Source organism: Macaca mulatta, chromosome X (assembly GCF_049350105.2).
Source record: "Macaca mulatta isolate MMU2019108-1 chromosome X, T2T-MMU8v2.0, whole genome shotgun sequence".
Taxonomy (NCBI): domain Eukaryota; kingdom Metazoa; phylum Chordata; class Mammalia; order Primates; family Cercopithecidae; genus Macaca; species Macaca mulatta.
This window is the reverse complement of record NC_133426.1, coordinates 121,834,977-121,859,815: the sequence shown is the minus strand read 5'-3', so window position 1 is coordinate 121,859,815 and position 24,839 is coordinate 121,834,977. Positions and strand designations below refer to the sequence as shown.

Sequence of the window (24,839 nt, the reverse complement as noted above, 5' to 3'; positions counted from 1 at the left end):
CTCAGCATATGAAAAAATTATAATGGAAAATAAAGGAAAAAAACTGAGTGGACTTGTTTATTATATTTTAAAATGTATTTGCAAAACGATAGGAATATGCCAATGGACAATAATTTAAATAGAATTTTCAGTGCCTTAATGGAAGTTTCTTTTTTTTTTTTTTGAGACGGAGTCTCGCTCTGTCACCCAGGCTGGAGTGCAGTGGCGTGATGTCAGCTCACTGCAAGCTCTGCCTCCCGGGTTCACGCCATTCTCCTGCCTCAGCTTCCCAAGTAGCTGGGACTGCAGATGCCTGCCACCATGCCCGGCTAATTTTTGGTATTTTTAGTAGAGACAGGATTTCACCGTGTTAGCTAGGATGGTCTCGATCTCCTGACCTCGGGATCCACCTACCTCAGCTTCCCAAAGTGCTGGGATTACAGGCGTGAGCCTCCGCGCCCTTAATGGAAGTATTATACCACTTGACAAACAAAAATTGGTATGTAAAATTAAGTAAAATGTGTACAAATCCCTAATAAATGCAGAAATATGGATTGCTTGTCATCAGTGTTAAACATTTTCATTTTTATAGCAAATTATGTGTATACTGCTAATGTAAGTAGGGTGGGACCTTTTGCATTAAAATTATCCCTGCATCAGACATCGTCTACATACACAATAACTCATACACACATCTTGGAAATAGTTTTTTTTTTTTCCTCTGAGACAGATTCTTGCTCTGTCACCCAGGCTAGAGTACAGTGGCAAGATCTCAGCTCACTGCAACCTCTGCCTCCCGGGTTCAAGCAATTCTCCTGCCTCAGCCTCCCGAGTAGCTGGATTACAGGCACTCACCACCACGCCTGGCTAATTTTTGTATTTTTAGTAGAGATGGAGTTTGACCATGTTGGCTAGGCTGGTCTCAAACTCCTGACCTCAAGTGATCCGCCCACCTTGGCCTCCCGAAGTGCTGGGATTATAGGCATGAGCCACCGCGCTCAGCCGGAAATAATTTTTTTTAGCTGAAGTAAGTAATTCTGTGCAGCAGTTAATATGAACCTAAAATATTTGACTAGACATTTACAGTCAATACAAGCAAGGAAATCACTGAGAAACTAAAACTAAAACTTTTATTGAATAACCAAACAAATTGCAATTGCAATAAACATACCTTGTGTTTTTAAAAACATAACTCCCAGTACATTTAAATTTCTCTGTTTCTTTTGCTAGGGTAGACAGACCTACCCTAACAGTTTTATAAGGCAACAGTGAATATATAAATGTATTCAAAATATATTCAGAAGGTTAGCATTACATCTATGCATAGAATATATCCTCTCCTATGGTCTGATTTGAGGAAAGCAGAAAAGTTCAGCTGCCCAAAGATACATCTACCATTTGTCTGCTAAGGACTCTCTGAGGACGGTTTAGGAAGGAGAGAGAGTGGGAAGCAGAGATATTCATTATCATAGATTATATATTATCAATTTGGCAATTAGTTGTTAGATTAGCTTGCTTACCAGGTTGGAATGTCCAAGGGAGACAGGACACTAAATCAAAATATTCTAATTGTGGGAAAGGCCCAATAGGAAAGGCTGAGTACATAGGGCTCTTCCAGGGAAAGCAGATCTACAGGGAACAACTTAATGGGACATCTTGGGTAACTGGATGATAGCTTAGAGGACATCAAGTTGAAAGAATATTGATACCATGTATACATTGCCTCCATTCTAATATTTATGTCTTTGTCCCAATATATGTCTGTTTCAACAAATATGTATTAGCCATTAGAATATAGATATATGCTTTTCTAGTTTCACAGAATTCAACACATTGTTCTGATGATTAAGAAGTCACTGTATTTTTACCTGTTGAGTATCTCTGATGTCTCTCTGATTGGCCATGAGATCTCCCTGACTGACCATGAGATCTCTCTCAGTGGCCATGAGATCTCTCTGAGTGACTATGAGATCTCTCTGAGTAGCTATGAGATCTTTCTGAGTGGCTATGAGATCTCTCTGAGTGGCTATGAGATCTCTCTGAGTGACCAGGAGATCATTCTGAGTGACCACAAGATCTCCCTGGATATGAGATCTCTTGGAGTGACCATGAGATCTCTCTAATTGACCATGTGATCTCTTTGATTGGCCATGAGATCTCTCAGACTGACCATGAGATCTCTTGGATTGGCTGTGAGATCTCTCAGATTGGGCATGATATATCTTTAGTTGCCCTTGAGATCTCTCTAAATGATAATAAGATCTCTCTAAGTGGTTTCGGGATCGCTCAGAATGATGATTTTCTTCTGGTTGGCCCTGAGATTCTTCTGATTTGTCCGGATTTCCTTCTGATTGATGCTGATTCCCCTCTGATTGGCCTTGATTCTTCTCTGCTTGGGCCTCATAATTGTCATTGCACTTCTCCTGAAAAAGATCCCAATTATGAAAAACAAATGAAACATATACTTCATGATTTAAGTCATAATGATATATTCTCAAGACCATTTTCAGGGGCAACTGTTTCTTTTAGAATTCCGCTGTCCTTAATTTTATTTATCAACCAGCTTTTAGAACTAACTTACAGAATAGCTCCATTGTATCATGTCATTGGCACAAAAATGCTATGCAACTAAAACTTTAATAAAATAAAAGTATGGAAAATTAGTTGTTTTATGAGTTTGACTGTATTCTATGGTCATGTTCTACCTACTAATTTCTGAATGTATGTTTTACTAAACAAACAACAGATTCTGCGACTTTGATAGAATATTTTGTAGTGTAAGTCCTTAGGATGAAAAGGAAAGTGTTCAAAATCATATTTACTCTCTGCCTACTCAATGATCATTAAAAAGAAACTATCTTTTCATTATAAATTAATACTTAATTCTAGAGAGAAAGACGAAGTAAGTAAGGGGAAAGGAAGCTGTAAAAAAGCGGAAGGTTGGCTTAATACTATTCAAGTAAATTAGCTTGGCAACAACACAGCCTTTCTACCTTTTCAGTTTTTAAGCCAAAAAGGCAGTGGAGTGAATCAGCCAAATGGAAATAATGAAACCTCTGACAAAACTCTATGATGCTACATAAATGTAAGTGGATAAAGTCCTATAGACCATGCTGAGAAATCAAGCTTTCTACTAGTATATGTTGCCTGACAAGCACAACATGCCCTAAATTTGGCATTATGACTTTTTAGTTTAACACTAACAGAAGCTGGATGCAACTGCTAAACAGCAGGGGAGGTACCAGTACAAAAGATATTATGCACAGAAAACTTTTTTTAAAATAAAAAATGTAAAAAATTAGTTGTTTTGCTAAAACATAAAGCTATAGCCACTCTCCAGCTTTTGTACTGAAAAACCTAAATAGGGAGATTGGGTGAAATGCACATGTACCTTTTCTCTTTTCTAAGTGACTGGTGTTGGGAGCACAGTAGGTCAGTAGGAAAGATAGGACTGAGTTCCATCTTCTAAAGACCCATATGTATCCAAGTACCTCTCCAAAGGAGCTTGCAGTCCCTTTTATGAATGTTTATATAAGAAATGTTTTCATCAACTTGTGTACTATGTATTTCCTACCTTTGGAAAACAAAGTGCACATTAGTTTTCTTTCCTTATAAACAAGTGAAGCCTTCTATCAAAAGGTTGTGTTGAATAAATACATGGGGTGAACAAATAAAACTGTGTTCCACTGATAATAAGACTAAATCTTGTTGAGTACAAAACTAGCTTAATAGAATTGTAAAGTATTATTGAAAACTGTAATTATTTCAATTTATTGGTAAAATAATTATGCTTAAATTTTAACACATTTCTTTATTGCAGGGTAATTTTTTTTTTCTGGTGAGTTCAGCTATGATAGTCTCAAAAGTTTCGAAAGTATGAATAATAGGATACTTTCCCAGCCTGAGCAACACAGTGAGACCTCATCTCTACAGAAAAGAAAAAAAAAATTCGCAGGGCATGGTGGCAGGGTATAGTCCCAGCTACTTGGGAGGCTGTAGTGGGAGGATTACTTGAGCCCAGGAGGTAGAAGGGGCAGTGAGCCATGATCACACCACTACATTCCAGCCTGGGCAACGGAATGAGACCCTGTCTCAAAAAAACAAACAAACAAAAAATAAATAAAAGGAAAAGGATGCTTTCAATTTGAAAATATTGTTTAATATTTATTCTCAGTTTATGCATCTTGGACTGTATCAGAAGGAAGCTCATGCTCTTCTTTCCAAACTTTATAAATAAATCTCCTCATCCTATAAGGCACAGATCATATGCCATCTCTTCCACCAAAGTTTCTCAAGAACCCCAATCAGAATGAATTACTACATCCCCACAATATATAACTTATGCCCTATTATGCACATACTGCATACTGTCTGGCATTACATTTCTTTCCTATCTTTCTCTTCCACCACCGTACAGACTATTTGAAGCAGGCTGTTCTGGTATCATAGTGCCTGCATAGAGTAGGCATTGAATCATCATTTGAACAATTTTTTTTTTTTTTTTTTTTTGAGACAGAGTCTTGCTCTGTCGCCTGGGCTGGAGTGCAGTGGCGCGATCTCGGCTCACTGCAAGCTCCGCCTCCCGGGTTCACGCCATTCTTCTGCCTCAGCCTCCCGAGTAGCTGGACTACGGGTGCCCACCACAACGCCCGGCTCATTTTTTGTATTTTTAGTAGAAACGGGGTTTCACCGTGTTAGCCAGGATGGTCTCGATCTCCTGACCTCGTGATCCGCCTGCCTCGGCCTCCTAAAGTGCTGGGATTACAGGCGTGAGCCACCGCGCCCGGTCCATTTGAACAATTTAAAATAATCCTTTAAATATTTGAAAATGCAATATGTTTTTCTCCAAAATAAATCGATAAGCAAATAAATAAACATTTGCTTTTACATGATTTGGCAAAAATGATTTAAGCTCCCGGAACTGCCATTTTTGCTAAATGACCACGTAACACCTTAAGAAGAATCAGTTTATAAGCTAGGATGAAACATTAGCACCAATGTTAGCTAGTGAATCTGGATCTGAGCACCTCTCAAATTCCTCTCTATTGACTGGCTCACCTATACGTGGTTAGAGGAAATGGATTCGTACAGGTATAGTCTGTGCCACCTGTTGCTTCTAGAGTATATTTCATATCTGATATCATCTGACTTCTGACTTTTACAGTTCATTCACAAAGATACTAAAACTTTTTATATTATAACTTAAGCTCAAAGCCTCTGTATGAGGACAAATAAAAATGATTACATAGGATTAATGACAATAACTAATAATCTGTTTTGGCATTTCATAAATTCAGAAGTTTTAGTAATGACTGAAAACAGCAAAAATCAAATGTTTTTTAAAATAGTTACAGGGGAAAAATCAACTAACAAACATTGAATTTAAAGTACATTCAAGGCACCATGGAGGAATACCAAGAAACAATCCCTGCTTTCAATAGAATTTAAAGTAAATCATTAATATTAGGAAATATATTAAATGTAGGATTTTTAATATTGGTTAATTCTTGGTAGTTATCTACCTGTTCAATTAAAGGCTGCTCATTTAAAGGGTGTTGTCCAGACTTGAATCCAGAAGGTTCTTGGGATGTTTTTTTATCATGATTTCTTTCCTCAGAGTTGCTTCTGAATCTTGAGTAGCCTTTGAAAAAAAAATATTTTCTGTATTTTCAAGTAGTAAATTCAACGTATCTCTCAGAGAAGTATTATCTCTGATCTCATTTTTTTAAAGCTATGCACTGGGTTTTGCAAAACTTTTGATATTTCATTACTCTGGTATCATCTGGGAGTCTCACTGAATTCTAGAACAGTCTTTGCCATACTATTTCAATTTGCATACCTTAATAGGGTAGTCTTCTCAGTATATAATACCTCAATTTTGGTTTCATATGCCACCAAAGTTGGGACATACTATCTGAAATTAAATGAAAGAATACTCCAGTAGAAAAAGGAGAGATGGAGAGAAACTGTCTGCTTTGTATTAATCATGTGAATATTTGTCTCAATTGTCTGCTTTGTTTGGGTAAACAAACAAAGACAGTAGAAAACCCATCAAAGAATATCTCCAAAAGGCTCACAAAGATCAATTTTGTGATGACTGGTTAGGCACATAAGAATGGGCCATGTTACCCTTTTTGGCTGCTCTGCCCCTGTAATAACTACCATCATTTATCTTCTCTTCTCAGAACATGTTGAGCTACTGGAGATTCACACAAGAACTGAAATGAAGCTGCATAGGCAACTGTTGGGGCTTATAGTAATCATGATGTCAAAATGGTTCCAATCTGTTGACTAGATTATAAAGACCTTTAATTGTTGAAAAGACTTCTGTATCGTGGCAATCTGTAGCACATTCATATTAAAAAATGCACACTGCACTTACCAATGAGGTTAGGTATACAGAGGACATTTGTCATGTTCTACCCTACTCTTTTTGTCTTACAACATTTGTATTTTCAAAATGTGGATGCCATAGTGTTCAGATTATTGACTATGCTCTTAACCCTCCTTTATTGCCTCCTAAAAGCAGAACTGGACCAACCAACCCAGGCTTGTAAACAAGTACAAAATATCTCTCAGCTCATATGGTTACTTTTCTTATCCCACTCTCCATTAGGGAAATAATTCTTATAAATTAAAATAAATTTGTATTCATATGACATGGCATAAATTCTTACCAACCCTGTATAAGTCCATGCCCAGAAAAAATAAAACAAGCAATATAATGCAACTTTAGAACAATATTGTGAATTCTTGATTTTACTTACCTAGTTATTCACAAATATTTCAGACTCTTTTTACCATGTGTGACTATTTTCAGCATACTTTACCTCTCTGATGGCAATATCCATGAGTATTTGATTGCTGTCTTGAAGACGATTCCTTTTTACTATGGTTCTGTCGTTTACTCTTTTCTTCTTTTTCAGCATTTGTCCCTTCTAACTCTTTATAGATTATAATGTCATCTATATTAGAAAATACATAAAAAAATCAATAAAATGGCAAAAACCAAATAATAATGTCTCAAGTGAATAATCTATATCCTATCTCATGATATTTCAGAATACCTAAAAACTGGTATCCCTAAAACATGATAATACAATAATAATAATAAATTTGTTAAACTGTAACAAAGGTCAATCAATACCGACATCTTAGGGTTTGCTGGAATAAGAAAGAAAAATTCCTGTTAGATTTATGGTAACTTTATTTACGCAAAGGCAAAATACTTTCACACTGCAATAGCTCAGGGGGGATATCATCTAAATAAATGATTTTACTAAATGTTATTTCAGTGTCACAGAAATATAGAGCAATACAGTCATTAAGTTGCTTAATAAATAAATGTAAATCAGTAATTAAATGTAAAGTGATAGACCATTAAATGTCTATCTGATTAAATGTAAGTAATAGACAATTAGTTACATGTATATTATCAAAAAGTAACAAAGAAAAAGGAAGTGACAAAAGTAAGAAAGTGGTGATGGAAGTTCACAGGAGACACCACAGAAGTGAGGAACCTAGATTATTGTAGCAGCAGGAAGCAATCAGACTTGACTCTGTAGTCAGGCACGTACTTACACGTACTCAGGCAGACAGCACTTACATGGCATAATTTAAAGATTGGGAGACAGGTACAACTTGCTCTAAAATATCTCTCCTAACATCTAGAATGGAAGAGTCTACAGGTGGGATGCTCTATCAGTGGATAAAACTATACTCATGTCAAGGCATCTTTAGAAATAAGCACAAGTCCCCACACCTTCCGGAAGCTACACTCAGGAAGGGGGGGGGGGAAGGACAAGCTAGGTATTTGGAAAAAACTGGAGATTCTAAAAGAAAAGAAGAGCTGAAAAGGGTACAAAAGAGGCAGTTGGGTGACACAGATTAATCACTCCTTTTTTATTTTGCTTAGTACTAGTCCTGCTTCAGGTCTCTAAATATCTGATTCTGGGATAGGGAGCAAGATGGCAGAATGGAAGCCTCCACCAATTGTCCCCCCAGCAAGGACACAAATTTAACAACTATCTACACAGAAAAATCACCTTCATAAAAACCAAAAATCATGTGAGCACTCATAGTAACTGGTTTTAACTTCATATCACTGAAAGAGGCACTGAAGAGACAGAAAAAACAGTCCTGAATCGCCAATGCCACCCCTCCCCCACCCCCGGCAGCAATGGCATGGTGGTGCCAAGAGCATCTCTGGGCACTGGGGGAGGAAGAACACAGCAATCGTGAGGCATTGAATTTAGTGCTGTCCTGTTAGAGCAGAAAGGAAAACTGGACCAAACTCACCTGACACCTGCCCATTGGAAGGAAGATTTAAACTAGCCCCAGTCAGAGAGGAATCACCCATCTCGGCAGCCCGAGCATGAGTTCCCACAAACCTCTCCATCAAGGGTTACAGTGCTCTGGATCTCCAAGTAAACCTGAAAGGCAGTCTAGGCCAAGCTTTTCTAACCCGCAGCCTGCAGGCCGCACATGGCCCAGGATGGTTTTGAATGCAGCCCGACACAAATTCGTAAACTTTCTTAAAACATTATGAGATTTTTTTTGCAATTTTTTTTTTTTTTAGCTCATCAGCTATTGTTAATGTTAGTGTATTTTATGTGTGGCTCAAGACAATTATTCTTTCAGTGTGGCCCAGGGAAGCCAAAAGATTGGAAACACCTGGTCTAGGCCATAAGGGCTGCAACTCTTAGGCAAGCCTTAGTGCTGAACTGGGCCAACAGAGTGTGGACTTGGGGGGCCACACGACATACTGAGACACCAGCTGGGGCAGCCAAGGGAGTGGTGGCATCGCCTCTCCCCTAACCCCAGGCTGGACAGCTCACAGCTCCAAAAGAGACCCCTTCCTTCCACTTGAGAAGAGAGGGAAGAGTGGGGAGGACTTTGTCTTACATCTTGGATACTAGCTCAGCCACAGAAGGCTAGGGCACCGGTTAGAGTTATGAGGTTCCTGTTTCAGGCTCTAGCTCCTGGACCACATTTCTAGACATACCCTAGGCCAGAAGGGAACCGACTGCCTTGAAGGAAAGGACTCAGCCCTGGCAGAATTCATCAACTGTTAACTGAAAAGCTCTTGGGCACTGAATAACTAGCAGCAATACCCAGGTACTATGTTGAGGGCCTTGGGTGAGCCTCTGAGACTTGCTGGCTTCAGGTACCAGCACAGCCACAGAAGGGTAGAGCACCAAGTGGGCTCTTGGAATCCCTGATTCCAGGACTTGACTCTTGGATAGCACTTCTGGAACTGCCCTAGGCCAGAGGGGAGCTCACTGCTCTGAAGGGTGAGTCTCAGACCAGGCAGCATTCATCGCAAAGTGACTTAAGAGCCCCTGAGTCTTAAGGGAACATCTATGGTAGTCCACAGTAAACAATACTCTTCCTGGCCTAGGATGACTGGTTATGGGGTGAGGATCCTCTGCCTTTAGAAAGGGAAGGGAAGAGTGGGAAGGACTGCATTTTGTGGTATGAGTGCCAGCTCAGCCATAATACAATAGAACACCAGGTAGACTTCTAAGGTTTTTGACTCTAGGTCCTGAGTCCCAGATGTCACTTCTGGACCCACCTCGGGCTTGGGGGACCTTGCCACCCTGAAGGAAAGGACACAGGCCTGGTTGGTTTTGCCACTGGCTGATTGTAGAGCTCCAGAGCCTTGAGTAAGCTAGGCAGTAGCCAGGAGTATTTGCAGCAGACCTTGGGTGAGACCCAGAGCTGTGCTGGCTTCGGGTCTGACCCAGTGCAGTCATAGTGGTGGTGGCCACAGGGGTGCTTGTGTCACTCCACCCCAGCTCTGGGTGGCTCAGAACAGAGACACTCTGTTTGTTTAGGAGAAAATAAGGGAAAAGAACAAGAGGCTCTGCCTGGTGATCCAGAGAATTCTCCCAGATCCTGTCCAAAACCATCAAGGCGGTACCTCTATGAGTCTGCAAGAACCACGGCATTACTGCGCTTGGGATGTCCCCTAAAGTAGAAACTGCTCAGATCACAACACTGAAGTCTTTTCAAATATCTGGAAAGCCTTCCCAAAAAGGATGAGTACAAAGAAGCCCAGACAGTAAAGACTACAATAAATACCTAACCCTTCAATGCCCAGACACTGAAGAACATCTACTAGTATCAGTAGGTTCCAGGAAAACATGACCTCACCAAATGAACTAAATAAGGCACTAAGGACGAGTCCTGGAAAAACAGAGATATGTGACTTTTCAGACAGAGAATTCCAAATAGCTGTGTTGAGAAAACTCAAATAAATTCAAGCAAACACAGAAGGAATTCAGAATTCTATCAGATAAATGTAACAAAGAGATAGAAATGATTAAAAAGTGTCAAGCAGAAATTCCGGAACTGGAAAAATGCAATTGGCATACTGAAGAATGCATCAGTCCTTTAATAACAGAATGAATCTGGTAGAAGAATTAGTGAGCTTGAAGAAAGGCTATTTGAAAATGTACAATCAGAGGAGACAAAAGAAAACAAACAAACAATGAAACATACCTACAGGATCTAGAAAACAGCCTCAAAATGGCAAATCTGAGAGTTATTGGCTTTAAAGAGGATGTAGAGAAGGAGATAGGGGTAGAACGTTTATTCAACGGGGCTGGGAGTGGTGGCTCACGGGTGGATCGCTTGATGTCAGGAGTTTAAGAACAGCCTGGCCAACATGATTAAACACCACCTCTACAAAAATTAGCTGGGTGTGGTGGTGCGCACCTGTAATACCAGCTACTTGGGAGGCTGAGGCAGGAGAATTGTTTGAACCTGTGAGGCTGAGGTTGCAGTGAGTTGAGATTATGCCACTGCTCTCCAGCCTGAGCTACAGAGCAACCCTCTGTCAAAAAAAAGAAAAAAGAAAGAAAAAAAATAGTTCTCAAACCTAGAGAAAGATATCAATATCCAAGTACAAGAAGGTTATAGAACACTAAGCAGATTTAACCCAAAGAAGACTACCTCAAGGCATTTAATAATCAGACTCTTAAAGGTCAAGGATAAAGAAAGGATCCTAAAAGCAGCAAGAGAAAAGAAACAAATAACAAACAACAGAGCTCTAATATGTCCGGCAGCAACCCCTTCAGTGGAAACCTTACAAGTCAGGAGAGAGTGGGCTGATATATTTAAAGTGCTGAAAGGAAAAACTTTACCCTAGAATAGCACACCCAGTGAGAATATCCTTCAAACATGAAGGAGAAATAAAAAGTTTCACAGACAAACAAAAGCTGAGGGATTTCATCAACACCAGACCTGTCCTACAAAAAAGGCTAAAGGGAGTGCTTCAACCAGGAAGAAAAGACATTAATGAGTAGTAAGTCATCATCTGAGGGTATAAAACTCATGGGTAATAGTAAGTACACAGAAAAACACAGAATATTAAAATACTGTAACTGTGGTGTATAAACTACTCTCATCCTAAGTAGTAAATGATGAACCAATAAAAAATAATAACTACAACAACTTTTCAGTACATAGGCAGTACAATAAAATATAAATAGAAAGAATGAATAAGACCTACTATTTGATAGCACAACAGGGTGACTATAGTCAATAATAACTATATATTTTAAAATAAAGAGTGTAATAATTGGATTGTTTGTAACTCGAAGGATGAATGCTTAAGAGGATGGATAATCTCTATGATGTGCTTATTTCACATTGCAATTACATGCATGCCTGTATCAAAACATCTCATGTACCCCATAAATATATACACCTACTATATAACCACAAAAATTACAAATAAATAAAAATTAAAATAATAAGAAAAAATCTGATTCTGATTTTCTTTGAAAAGGCTGACATCTCCTGGAATTACAGATGTGAACTACCACACCCGGCCTAAAACTTATTTTAAAAAATGTTTTTGAATTATCCACATCCTGGAATGTGTTGCTGGATTTTTTTTTAAGTGAAATCATATGTAATTTTAATCCTTAGACTTTGTAATTCCAGAGACCACCATTTGATTTGTCGGATTGTAATGGAATTGGGTAGATCTCACCAGCTACAATTTAGAGATGAAATCAAATTGCTGCTCAGCCTTTCATATTGAAGAGAAAGCAAATGCCTATGAACCTGGGTAAGCTGTGTAAATGCCCTTCCAACATAGGCTATGAGGTTATGAAGAAAGCGTCCTTAATACTACAGTATTTTTCCAGATTCTCATGTCCTTTTCCTTAGTTCTCAGAATACATCATTATAAAGACATGGGGCTTTGTTCATTCTGCTCTCTGTAATGATATTCTCCACCGAATCCACCTAGAGAACACTTAGCCAATCTCTCAAGGAGAGACATTTGATTCAGGCCTCACCAAAGAGCCTTAAATTTGAATTCTTGATATACTTAGTCTCAGAAATAAACTGTCAGGACTGAAGAAAGACAGTATTCCTCACACAGTTTAAAACTGATTGCACTGCTTGAGATGCCATATGAATAATTACGTTTTTATTTAAATTGTGTAATTTTCTTGTGAAAAGCATACTTATATTGCATTTTATTTTACAGTGGGTTGAAAGCACTATTTTACATTTATAAACATGTAAAATGAACCACAATTTTTGTTTTGCCATTTTTTAAATATTTAAAATGCTGGAAACCTCAAAAAATGTAAGTGACTTAGGTTCCTCTCAATTTCTGAAAAATTCTGACTATACATACTTCTAGAATACTTAAAACAATGTATAATTGCACATATTTACTTAGCTGTCTCTCCAACTAGATTAGGAGGTACTTGAGAAGAGACCACTGTTTATTTATTAGTGTACTAAGTGCCTAGCACAGAATACAGAGTGGATAATCCATATTTGTGAATTCGTGGTCCAATACATCTAGCAGGCAGAAAAAGTTCTTTTCTTTCTAACTACAACACTTTTGCATGTCTCTTTTAGGTAAAAGTAATGAACAGAGGAGTGGAGTTCCTATTAAGTTCTTGCTGTTACCAGTTCGAATTTTGGTCTTCTTTTTGCCTTTTATTTGTTTAAAAAAAAAAAAAGACTCTAATACCTTTTGGGTATGTTTACTGAGCACAAAAACAAAAATTCATTTGTAGAGCCTTTTCCTACTTTAGCATGTACTACAATGGAAGTAAAAACCTTGCATCCAACATACTACTGCTTTTCTAAAGCATGTGTTTAGTTATATAAAAACAAAGATATGTATTATTAAAAAGTATTATTTTCACTGAGAAAAACATGGGGAAATTTATCAGGAAAAAGTATGGCTTTCTCATTACACCGTAGAAAGCAACATGTATTTGCTACTTATTGTGTATTTTTCTTGCCTTCAAACTGCAAGGGCCTCAGCCTGGCGTGGTGGCTCACGGCTGTAATCCCAGCACTTTGGGAGGCCAAGGCGAGAAGATTCCTCGAGCCCAGGAGTTCGAGACCAGCCTGGGCAACATGGTGAAACTCTGTCTCTACCAAAGAAAATACAAAAATAAGCCAGGTGTGGTGGTGCACACCTAGGGTCCCAGCTACTCTAGGGGCAAAGGTGGGAGGATCGCTTGAGCCTGGGAGGTCCAGGCTGCAGTGAGCTGTGATTGCGCCACTGCACTCCAGCCTCAGCGACAGAGACCCTGTCTCAAAAAATTAAATAAAAATAAAAATAAAATAAATTGCAAGGGCCTGTGATGACTAGTCGAAAGTTTGCTGTTCCTCCTGACATGATCAAAACTGGGATTCTCATCTGTCTAAAAAGGTATAAACATGGATATAGAGAACCAACATTTAAAACACGGATACACAGAACCAGCGTTTAAAAGGATAAAACAATGACTTCAAGATTTTTAACAACTCAGTGACTATGAGGTCTTACAGTTATACTTAATCTCCAGCTAACCTACCAAATTCAACTCAACATCTTTCCTCAGCCTTTCAAATAACTGAACTAATCTTTCCCAAAGCAGACTCTCCAGTATCCTTCCAGCTGTAATAGTCTACTAAAATGTAAGTGCCTCCTAAGTCTGTTTACTTCACTATTATTCAAGTTACACGACACCACCTCCTCTCTCAGTCTCCCAGAGACTTAGGCGAGCTGTTTAAACCCCATCTTTCACCTGGATAGTTTTTAATCTCTTTCATAACTACTGCATCTCTGAAGTTTGATAACAAAATCCTGAGAGGAGAGGTAATTTCTCCAGCTTGCCAAATTGCTGGCTACGCAAAAGGGAGGGTTTAGGCCCACTTTCCGGGGCACATATAGCAAATATTTACTCAGCTTTATCCACGTCAGGCAGCATACTTTGTGAACATTACCTGTATTATCTCATTTAATCTTCAACAACTCTATGATGTAGATTTTATTCAGATCAGGAAACTCAGGCCCCAAGAGATGGAGCAACTTGCACAAGGTCACACAACGACTGCATTTTTGGGACCAAGCCACTCTGCAACTATGGCCCTTATTTCCCTGAATTTTGAGATAAACCCATTGCTTTAGCTATTTATCAGTTTTGTTTTTTCTTTTCTGTTGGCAATTGCAAAAATGTCAGTGAAATCAACACAAAGAAAAGTGCAGGAAGCATGAAGTTTTAACTCAGTGCTATAAATTTCCTTCAGTTCTGGGTTTTTCTTCCTTCAAGGTCCCAGTGACAAGGCAGGACCTAGAGTGAGGTAAGTGAGGAATTCACTTCAGGCACAAAATTCAAGGAGGCCCCCCAAAACTCAGTAATCAAGATTGAAATATCTTAACACAATATTTTCTTTCTTTCTTTTTTTTTTTTTTTTGAGACAGAGTCTAGGTTCTGTAACCCATGCTGGAGTGCAGTGGCGTGATCTCGGCTCACTGCAACCTCGGCCTCCCGGGTTCAAGCAATTCTCCTGTCTCAGCCTCCCGAGTAGCTGGGACTACAGGCACCCACGACCACGCCCGGCTAATTTTTGTATTTCTAGTAGAGACAGGATTTCACCATGTTGGCCAGGGTGGTCTTGAACTCCTGACCTCAGGTCATCCACCTGCCTCAGCCTCCCAAAGAGCTGGGATTATAGGCGTGAGCCACCGAGCCCAGCCTCACAATATTTTCAAAAATAAAAATCAATGCAAAACCAATCCGTGACGAACAAAATATCAAACTTTTTTTTGAAAAGATAGGATCAAAGGCTGGACGTGGTGGCTCACACCTGTAATCCTAGCACTTTGGGAGGTCAAGGTGGGTGAATTGCTGGAGCCCAGAAGTCAAGACCAGTCTAGGCAATATAGGGAGAACCTGTCTCTACAAAACTACAAAAAAATTAGCTGGGCGTGGTGGCACACGCCTATATCCCAGCTACTTGGGAGGCTGAGGTGGGAGGACTGCCTAAGCCCAGGAAGTCGAGGCTGCAGTGAGCTGTGATCATGCCACTGCACTCCAGCCTGGGTGACAGAGTGAGATTCCATTAAAAAAAAAAAAGATCAGATCAGACCTTGTACTTGCACAGCCCTCCTTCACTTGCTTCACCCTAGTTCTTAAGTGAAGAAAACTTTATTTACAAAAACAGGTGGCCAGAAAGATGGCTATAGTTTGTCCATTTAATTTTTTAAATATTTCATTAAAATATTAATTATCCCTATTAATGAATTTTTTTGTGACTCCTTGAACTTTATACTCGAAGCAAATGCCTCATTTACCTCGCCTTAACCCAGCCCTGGCCAGTGACCAAATATTATTTTTAAAGTCATTTTAATGCCACAAAATATTTCAGAACTTGTGATGAAGTTGAGGTGGGGGAAAGTAGCAGTATGGGATCAACAGGGACCATGTCTTAGAAGAGGAAATTGATACCAGTCTTGAAATAGATTGCTTAAACACCTTAAAGACAACAACAACAAAAAATACTTAGTTACTTTTCATGGTCATTCCTCCTCAGAAATAAAGTGGGAGGCAGGTAAATTCCTCAACCTCATAAGGGCATCTACAAAAACCCAACCAAAGGTAAAATGATTAATGGTGAAAAACGGAAAACTTTTCTCCCTAAGATCAGAAACAAGTCAAAGATGTCCAATCTCACCACATCTAATTAACGTTTTGCTAGAAATTCTATCCAGAGCAATTAGTCAAAAAGAACAAAAGACAAGCAGATTAGAAAAAAGTAAAACTATCTCTGTTCTCAGATATCATGATCTTGTATGTAGAAATTCCTAAAGATACACACACACACACACACACACACACACGGAGATTAGCACTAATGAACACGCTCAGCAAGGTTGCAGGATACAAGATCTATATGCAAAAATTAATTCTATTTATATATACCAGCAATTAACTATCCAAAAATGAAATTAAGAAAGCAATTCCACCAAGAAGAGCTTTCAATGGAGGAAAATTAGTCTTTTTAACAAGTAGTGCTGGAACAATTAGACATCAAAATGCAATATAATGAAGTTGGCTCTTAACTCACCCCATATACAAGAATGAACTCAAAATGGATCAAAGATGTAAATGTAAGAGTTAAAACTAGAAAACTCAGAAGGAAACAAGGGTATATCTTCATGATTTTCTAGAAATGACTCCAAAGCATGAACAACAACAAAAAAACAGATAAATTGTATTTTATCAGAATCTGAAACTTCAGGACTTCAAAGGACACTATAAAGAAAGTTTAGGCCGGGCGAGGTGGCTCACGCCTGTAATCCCAGCACTGTGTGAGGCCGAGGCAAGCGTATCACTTGAGGTCAGGAGTTCAAGACCAGCCTAACCTCTGCCTCCCACGATTACAGGCATGAGCCACAGCGCCCCTCTTCATTTCAGTACTTTTTTTTTTTTTTTTTTTTTTTTGAGATGGAGTCTCACTCTGGCACCCAGGCTGGAGTGCAGTGCCGCGATCTCAACTCACTGGAGCCTCCACCTCCCGGGTTCAAGCAATTCTCCTGCCTCAGCCTCCCACATAGCTGGGACTACAGGCACACAACACCATGCCCAGCTAATTTTTGTATTTTTAGTACAGATGGGGTTTCACCATGTTGGCCAGGCTGGTCTCGAACTCCTGGCCTCAAGTAAGCCGCCCACCTCAGCCTCCCAAACTGCTGGGATTACAGGAATGAGCCACCAAGCCCAGCCAAACTTCTTCATTTCTATGGTACACTCTCCCTCCACTTATCCTGCCCCTTTTAAAGTTCAGCCCTCCCTGCTCTGCTCCCCTATTCTCATCTCTAAGGTGAACCCTCTTTCCACTGTTCCATCCATTTCTAAGGTCCGCCCTCCTTGTTCCTGCTTCTCCTCGCTCCACCCCTGCACTTCCACATTGAAGCTCAGCTCCCACTGCTCTGCCTCTCCCTCTCTCATTTCTAAAGTGGCCCCTGGCCAGGCGCGGTGGCTCAGGCCCACAATCCCAGCATTTTGGGAGGCCGAGCCGGGAGGATTGTTTGAGGCCAGGAGTTCGAGACCAGCCTGGGCAACATAAGGAGACCCATTCTCTACAAAAATTTAAAAATTAGGTAGGTGTGGTGGCAAGCACCTGTGGTTCCAGTTCCTCTAGAGGCTGAGGTGGTAGGATCACTTGATTGAGCCTGAGAGCTTGAGGCCACAGTGAGCCTTGATCGTGCCACTATACTCCAGCCCAGACAACAGTCCCTGACCTTGTCTCAAAAACAACTAACCAGGCTGGGGGCGGTGGCTCACGCCTGTAATTGCAGGACTTTGGGAGGCCGAGGGGGGCAGATCACTTGAGACCAGGAGACCAGTCTGGGCAACATGGTGAAACCTCGTTCTACTAATACAAAAAAACAAAAACAAAAACAAAAAACAACCTAGACGGGTGTGGTGGCATGTGCCTGTAGTCCCAGCTACTCGGGCGGCTGAGGTGGGAGGATCGCTTGACGCCAGGGGGTGGAGGTTGCAGTGAGCCAAGATGATGCCACTGCACACCTGCTTGAGAAACAGAGCAAGCCCCTGTTTCACACACAGACACACAAACCTAAATAAATAAAGTAGGCCTTTTCTGTTTTGTCCTCCTTCCCCCATTTCTACAGTTTCCTTCTTCCGTGCTCTGATGCCCCTCTCCATTTCTAAAGTCAGCTTCCATCCTCTACTCAGCTCTGCTCACTCCCTATCTGGCTTGGAAAGTCTATTCCCTCCCCTCTTCCCCATTTCTAAGGTGGATAATAGCAGAGGAACTGGTCCGAGTAAAATTCACTTTTTCTGGGTTTGGTGCGAATGGAGGAGGTTAGGGGCATTGATAAAGGATTTATTTTTTCTAAGGTTCCACTCTCCGTGTAGAGGTCTCAAGTTAGAGACTAGAGAGTGCCTGCAAAGAAAGGCGATCCAGAGCGAATAACCACCAGCCAACAAGCAAATAAACGCACCAACCACCCCTTCCAACAAAGCAGATACACCAACCCACCAACAACTCTTGGCACTACCACGCTGGAATCCCTAGCAAAATAGCCTGAGGCTTGCTCCTCCGGGCCCTGGAATCTAGTGATTTATGACATCCGCTTGGACTGAGAAGAGCACTTGGCCCCATGTGTTTGAAGGAGGCCAGTAATTAGGTATCAATTCTTGGGAGAGTAAAATACACGGAAATGGTCTATTTTCTCCGCCTGCCCCTTTCAGCAATCCTTAATCCCCACGCACTTTTTGTCAGCCTCCCTCAGAGTTCCCCACCTGAAAGGAGAGGGCTGGAGGTGAGGAGAAGAAGAGGAGAGGAGGGATAGGGGCCGGGCAGGTGCGGAGATGCCCTGAGGGGGAAGCCTCTCCTTGAAGCGGTGTGCTCCTCCCGACGCCACTTCTAGTCAGCGGTATGCCGAGGTCTTGCGCTCAAGACCAGTGAGCCCAAACTAGTGGGGACTGGGATCCGAGATCTACATACCTAGAGACATATCTAGGAAGTTAACCTTTTTCCGACTGGGACGATTTGGCGACACTTTTTCAGGAAGTGTTAGCTTCTGAAACGAAGCCATCTCCTCTGTATCATGGCGTCACACTCCGAGCTCAGGCGCGTGTACCGCCCCCTCACCGCGCGGGAGGAGCATGGTGGGCTAACCTGATCCTCCAATCATAGCCTCTTCCTTTGCTGTTGCTAAGCCCCAAGGGGTGGAGCTTGGCGTATACCTCTCACCAAGTCTCCTATCAGGAGCTTGGCTCACTAGAAAAAAAAAAAAAAAAGGAAAGACCCGCTCATCTCCCACTGCATACCCCTTTCTAAAAATATTGTCTCCACCCAGAACACTACCTAGTTGGCTACAAGTTTCTAGTGTATGTGGTGTTCCGACCCTTGCCTTTCACAGTTCCTAGAACCCATTTCTCCTCTTTGCTGTTGGCATTCATGGGGAATAAAACCTTATATTCTTGACTTAATGGGCTGGTGCTCTGCTTCTCTCAAATTCCAAGAGCGAGCCCAAATTTACATCTAGGGAGGATTCACAGGCTTGCAATGCCACATGCTTTCTTTTCTTTCTTTTCTTTTCTTTCTTTCTTTCTCTGTTTCTTTCTTTCATCTTTCATTCTTTCTTTCCTCTTTTTTTTTTTTTTTTTTTTTTTTTTTTTTTTTTACTGAGACAATCTCTCTCTGTCGCCCAGGCTGGAGTGAAGTGGTGCCATCTCCATTCACCGCAACCTCTGCCTCTCAGATTCAAGTGATTCTCCCACCTCAGCCTCCCAAGTAGCTGAGATAACAGGAGTGTGCCACCACGCTTGGCTAATTTTTGTATTTTTAGTAGAGATGGAGTTTCACCATGTTGGCCAGGCTGGTCTCCTGGGCTCAAGTGATCCACCCGTCTCGGCTGCCCTCATACCACCGTGCCCACACTTTCCCTCCCTCCCTCCTTCCCTCTTTCTTCTTCCTACTTTCTTTCTTTCCATCCACCTCGGCCTCCCTCCCTCACCACACCTGGCTATTTCTTTTCCTTCCTTCCTTCCTTCCTTCCTTCCTTCCTTCCTTCCTTCCTTCCTTCCTTCCTTTCTTTTGTTTCTTTCCCTCTTTCTCTCCTTTCCTTCCTTCCTTCCTTCCTTCCTTCCTCCCTCCCTCCCTCCCTTCCTTCTTCCTAACTTCTTTTTTTCCACCCGCCTCGGCCTCCCTCCCTCACCGCACCCGGCTATTTCTTTTCCTTCCTTCCTCTTTCTTCCTTCCTTCCTTCCCTTTCTTCCTTCCTTCCTTCCTTCCTTGCTAGCTTCCTTCCTTTTTTCCTTCCTTCCTTCCTTTCTTTCTTTTTTCTTTCTTTCCTGGATCTGTTGCCCAGGTTGGCATGCCTTAACCTCCCAGGCTCCTCTCGGGCTGTAGAGATGGGGATCTCACCATGTTGGCCAAGCTGATCTTAAACTCCTGGCCTCAAGCAATCCTCCCACCTTGGCCTCCCAAAGTGTTGGGATTACAGGCATGACCCACCATACCCGACCTGCCACATGCTGTTCGATGGCCTTAAAGTTGTGTCCATGACATTTCTTAAGAAAAATGTAATTGTTCCTGTTATCACCTAATACTGCTCAATCAAACGCTGTTTTAAAATGTTAGAGAAATCTTGTCACTGGCTCTTCAGTAGAAATAAAGATCAAATTAATACATTTTCAAAGCTGAAAATATATTCAAGCTATTACAGAAGCCACAACATAAATAAATGTCTGAAGAGATTTTGAAAAATGTAAATTATTTAACTCTTTATTGCATTTAAGTAAATGCTTCACACCTAAGACCTAAAGATTAATAAATCTTTTTCTCCATGCATATACAATTGGCTGAAGACAATAAATGCCTGCAAAATATTAATTTAGGTGCTGTAATTTAGTCTGTCAACAAATACTGAGCTCCTGCTGTGTTAGGTTCTGAGGATGTAGGTATGTACAAAATGTATTTGGGATTGAAAGGAGAAAATTCACCTAAGGAATCAAGAAAAAATTATTTAAATCCTGAAAAATTAGGGAATAATGGTAGGGGTGGGAATGGTATTTCTTGGCAGAGGAAGTAGCACTACTAACACACTGTGGAAAGTTCTGTTAATTCTGTGTGGTGGGTACTGAGAGATGACTCTAAAGAGATCAAGAGATATTAGATCATGGAGTGACTTTTATAATATATTATGCTAATGGTTTGGGGCTTTTTTTCTGTCAGATTTATTTTTCTGTCAGGTATGAAGTGAGAATGAAAAAGCATCAAAGATAGAACCCCAAGAAAATTGAAAAGAATATTGAGTAGAAAATATCAGAGAGATATGGGTAGAATCAGGAAAGAAGTATTCATTTATTAAGGGAGAGCTCCAGGAGGAACCGACAGGTCCATCTTGTCAAGGGTTGATGGAAGGTCAAATGAGCTAAGAACTGATTAATTCATTAAATTTAGTAATTATGAGATCTGGTTTTTACCTTCTGCAGATTTCTAGCAGGCTATAAACTGATAAATAACTAATTTTTTTTAAACAAACACATATAGCATTTACTATCTGCCAGGCCTTGTTCTGAGAGCTTTACAAATATTCAATAATTTAGTCTTCACAATAACCTCATGAGAAATAATATCTCCTTTTACCGGCAAGGAAAAGAAGGCACAAAGACATTTAAAAAATTGCCCAAGGACACAGAGCTAGTAAATGTTGGAATTACATTGAAACCCATGCAGTTCAGCTCTAAAAATCATGCCTGTAACTCCTACCTTTACACAAGGTAGTATAGGGTGTGTTTTTTTTTAATGGAAGAGATTAAATTAAACATGCTTATAGGTCATGAGAAAGGAGCTAGCAAAGAGAGACACATTAAAAATAAAGAAAAGGGAGGCTGGTCTAGTGGCTAACACCTGTAGTCCCAGCACTTTGGGAGGCCAAGACAGGCAGATCACTTGAGGTCAGGACTTCCAGACCAGCCTGGCCAACATGGTGAAACCCCAACTGTACTAAAAATACAAAAATTAGCCGTGCATGGTGGTGTGCGCCTGTAATCCCAGCTGCTTGGGAAGCTGAGGCAGAAGAATTGCTTGAACACGGGAGGCGGAGATTACAGTGAACTGAAATTGCACCACCACACTCCAGCCTGGGCGACAGAGCCAGACTCTGTTTCAGATAAATAAATAAATAAATAAATAAATAAATAAATAAATAAAAACAAAGAAAAGGGAGTAAGGAAATAATCAATGAATTTCCTTTCTCCCTAGGTTTCAGAATTGAGCCATAGTAGAGATGGGACCGGGAGATAACTTTGAAAGACATTGTGCTTTGCTTGAAATTGCTTATTATTTGATTAATTTGATCTTGCATAACTTTCACTTCTCTTAGTTGAACTTCTCTACCTTCATTCAAATAGGTTCTCTCAAATTCAAAGAGCGAGCAGAAATCTAGCATCTAGAGACAGACTTGCAAAACCACGCAGAAACCAAAGTGAGTCTTTTAAAACATCAGTCTTGGCGTGGTGCTCATGCCTGTAATCTCAGCACTTTGAGAGGTTGAGGCAGGAGGATCCCTTGAGCCTTGGAGTTCGAGGTCAGCCAACAAAGTGACAACAACGTGAGACTCCGTCTCTACAAAAAATTAAAAAATTAGCCGGGCATAGTGGTGCGTACCTGTGGTCCCAGCTACTCTAGAGGCTAAGGTAGGGGAATCGCTTGAGCCAGGAAGGCAGAAGTTGAGGTGAGCCATTATCTCGCCACTGCAACTCCAATGTGAGAGACAGAGCAAGATCCTGTCTCAAACGAAACAAAACAAAATAGCAGGGACAATGTGGAATACTGGCCACAGTAGTGGGAACAGCAAAAGCCAGTTTCAAAAGGCAGCAATGGCAGTGTTACAAATCATGGTATCTAGTGTCTAGCAGTGGTGGCCTCTTCAGATTTGTTTTGATGTGTGATTTTAGCTGATACTATAAATTTCTCGCCTCTCTTGGTTCCTGCACTTCTTCCTGAGCTCGGTTCTTTAGACATACTGGCTGTTCCTTGAACTAAGTAACATAACAGGCTCTCAATACATTTCTTCTATGCTTAAAGCAGCTAGGATTTGTTGCATTCAACTAAGAACTCTGCTTCTACTGGCATCAAGAGCAATATAAAGGAGATAATTCACTGGTTTTTGCTTCAGTTTTGGGCACCAGTTGTTACTGGACAAACTACAGTGAAACCAAAGAAAACCGACCAGGTTTGTGAGGAGGTTTAAATCATGTCATCTGAAGTATGGTTGAAGAAATTTTGCCCGTAGAACAGAAATCTCAGGGGACTATAATAACTCTTCAAATAATTTTATGGGAAGAGGAAGTGAATTTATTATTTGGTCTGGCAGGAGAGGGCAGCATTATTACCCCAAGTGGACCCAAATTACAGGAAAACAGATTTCTGCACTATATAGAGATAAACTTTCTAATAATGAAAACTAAAACAATGGGACAAAACTACAGTGGGAGAAGCTGCATTGAATGGACATACTTGGCACTGTGAATATTAAAGCAGAAGCTAGATTACTGCCTACTTCAATGAGATAGGTTCAGTGGTTACCGAGCTTCCTTTTAATCTGATATTGCAGAAAAAACAGACATACAGAGACTTCTCTTGCTGGTTATTTAAATCACATGACTTAAGACCATTCTCAATTTCTCAGATTTTTAAAATACAAATGAACATAGTAATAAAGGAACATATAGTTAATCATTGCACTAGAGAGGCAATAGCAACATAAACGATTTTAAGTACCTAGAATGGAAATTAAGCACTATATTTCAGTAAAAAACTGAACCCGCTAATTTTTTGATTTTTTTGTAGATATAGGGGTCTCCCTGCATTGCCCAGGCTGGTCTCGAAATCCTGGGCTCAAGTGTCTTGCCCTCCTCGGCCTCCCAAAGTGCTGGGATTTACAGGCATGAGCTGCCGTGTCTGGCCTTAGCTATCAATTCTTGCAGATTTCCTTTGCAAAACCAGGCCCACAGGTGCATGCCACCACATTTTGCTAATTTTTAAAATTATTTGTAGATACGGGTTTTCACCATGTTGTCCAGGCTGCTCTCGAACTCTTGATCTCAGGCAATCCAGTCGCGTAGGTCTCCCAGAGTGTTGGGATTACAGGTGTGGGCCACCACACCTGGCCAAGGTTAAGTTCTTTAGAGAAAGAGCTCGGTTATATGGTTTTTGGCCAACATTTTTTAGGAATAAAATAATTTCTATTGCTAGGTTGTGTGCTTTTTAAGATAAGCTTAATTTATTCTTTGGTGGGTAACCAGTTGATCCCTAAATAGATATATGTTCCAACGATATTTAGGGCAAACCTCTATTTGTTCCTTTTTCCAAAAAAAAAACCCCCAATTTTTAAATTATAAATTTAAATGATCAGTTTCACTCATATTTTTGTAGGCAGTCTGGAAAATATAAAAAAGTAAATAAATAGGCTGGACGCAGTGGCTCACGCCTGTGATCCCAGCATTTTGGGAGGCTGAGGTGGGCAGATCACCTGACGTCAGGAGTTCGAGACCAGCCTGGTCAACATGGTGAAACACCGTCTCTACTAAAAATACAAAAATTAGTCAGGCGTGGTGGTGCATGCCTGTAATTCCAGCTACTTGAGGGGCTGAGGCAGGAGAATCGCTGGAACCCGGGAGGCGGAGGTTGCAGTGAGCCGAGATTGCACCACTGCATTCCATCCTAGGTGACAGAGTGAGACTCCAGTTCAAAAAAAAAGAAAAAAAAAAAGTAAATAAATAGAACCAAATCATTTTAAACATCTTATTTATTTACTTCTAGCCACACTTTCTATGTTAAAAAATTTTGAATTTAGCATTTAATGGTACAGTAGGAAATTATAGTTAACAATAATTTATTGTATATGTCAAAATAACTGGAAGAGAAGATATGTAATGTTCCCAACACAAAGAAAAGATAAATGTTTGAAGTGATGGATATCCCAGTTACCAGAGATTAAGAGATTAAGCTCAACTCTGAATACTTCATAGGCAAGTGGGAACTGATAGCCAAGCAACAGGGTGGGG

General features: G+C 40.5%; 1 protein-coding gene across 1 annotated transcript; it reads right to left on the bottom strand.

Moving 5' to 3' along the window:
* Nucleotides 1-1,090: 1,090 nt before the first annotated feature.
* LUZP4 (leucine zipper protein 4) lies at nt 1,091-18,902 on the bottom strand. Its single transcript, XM_015128001.3, has 4 exons — nt 18,766-18,902; nt 6,810-6,944; nt 5,502-5,620; nt 1,091-2,402 (listed from the first exon to the last, which is right to left on the bottom strand). The coding sequence occupies exons 1-4, from the start codon at nt 18,854-18,856 to the stop codon at nt 1,833-1,835; spliced, it is 915 nt and encodes a 304-aa protein (XP_014983487.1). The 5' UTR covers nt 18,857-18,902; the 3' UTR covers nt 1,091-1,832.
* Between the last annotated feature and the right edge of the window lie 5,937 nt (nt 18,903-24,839).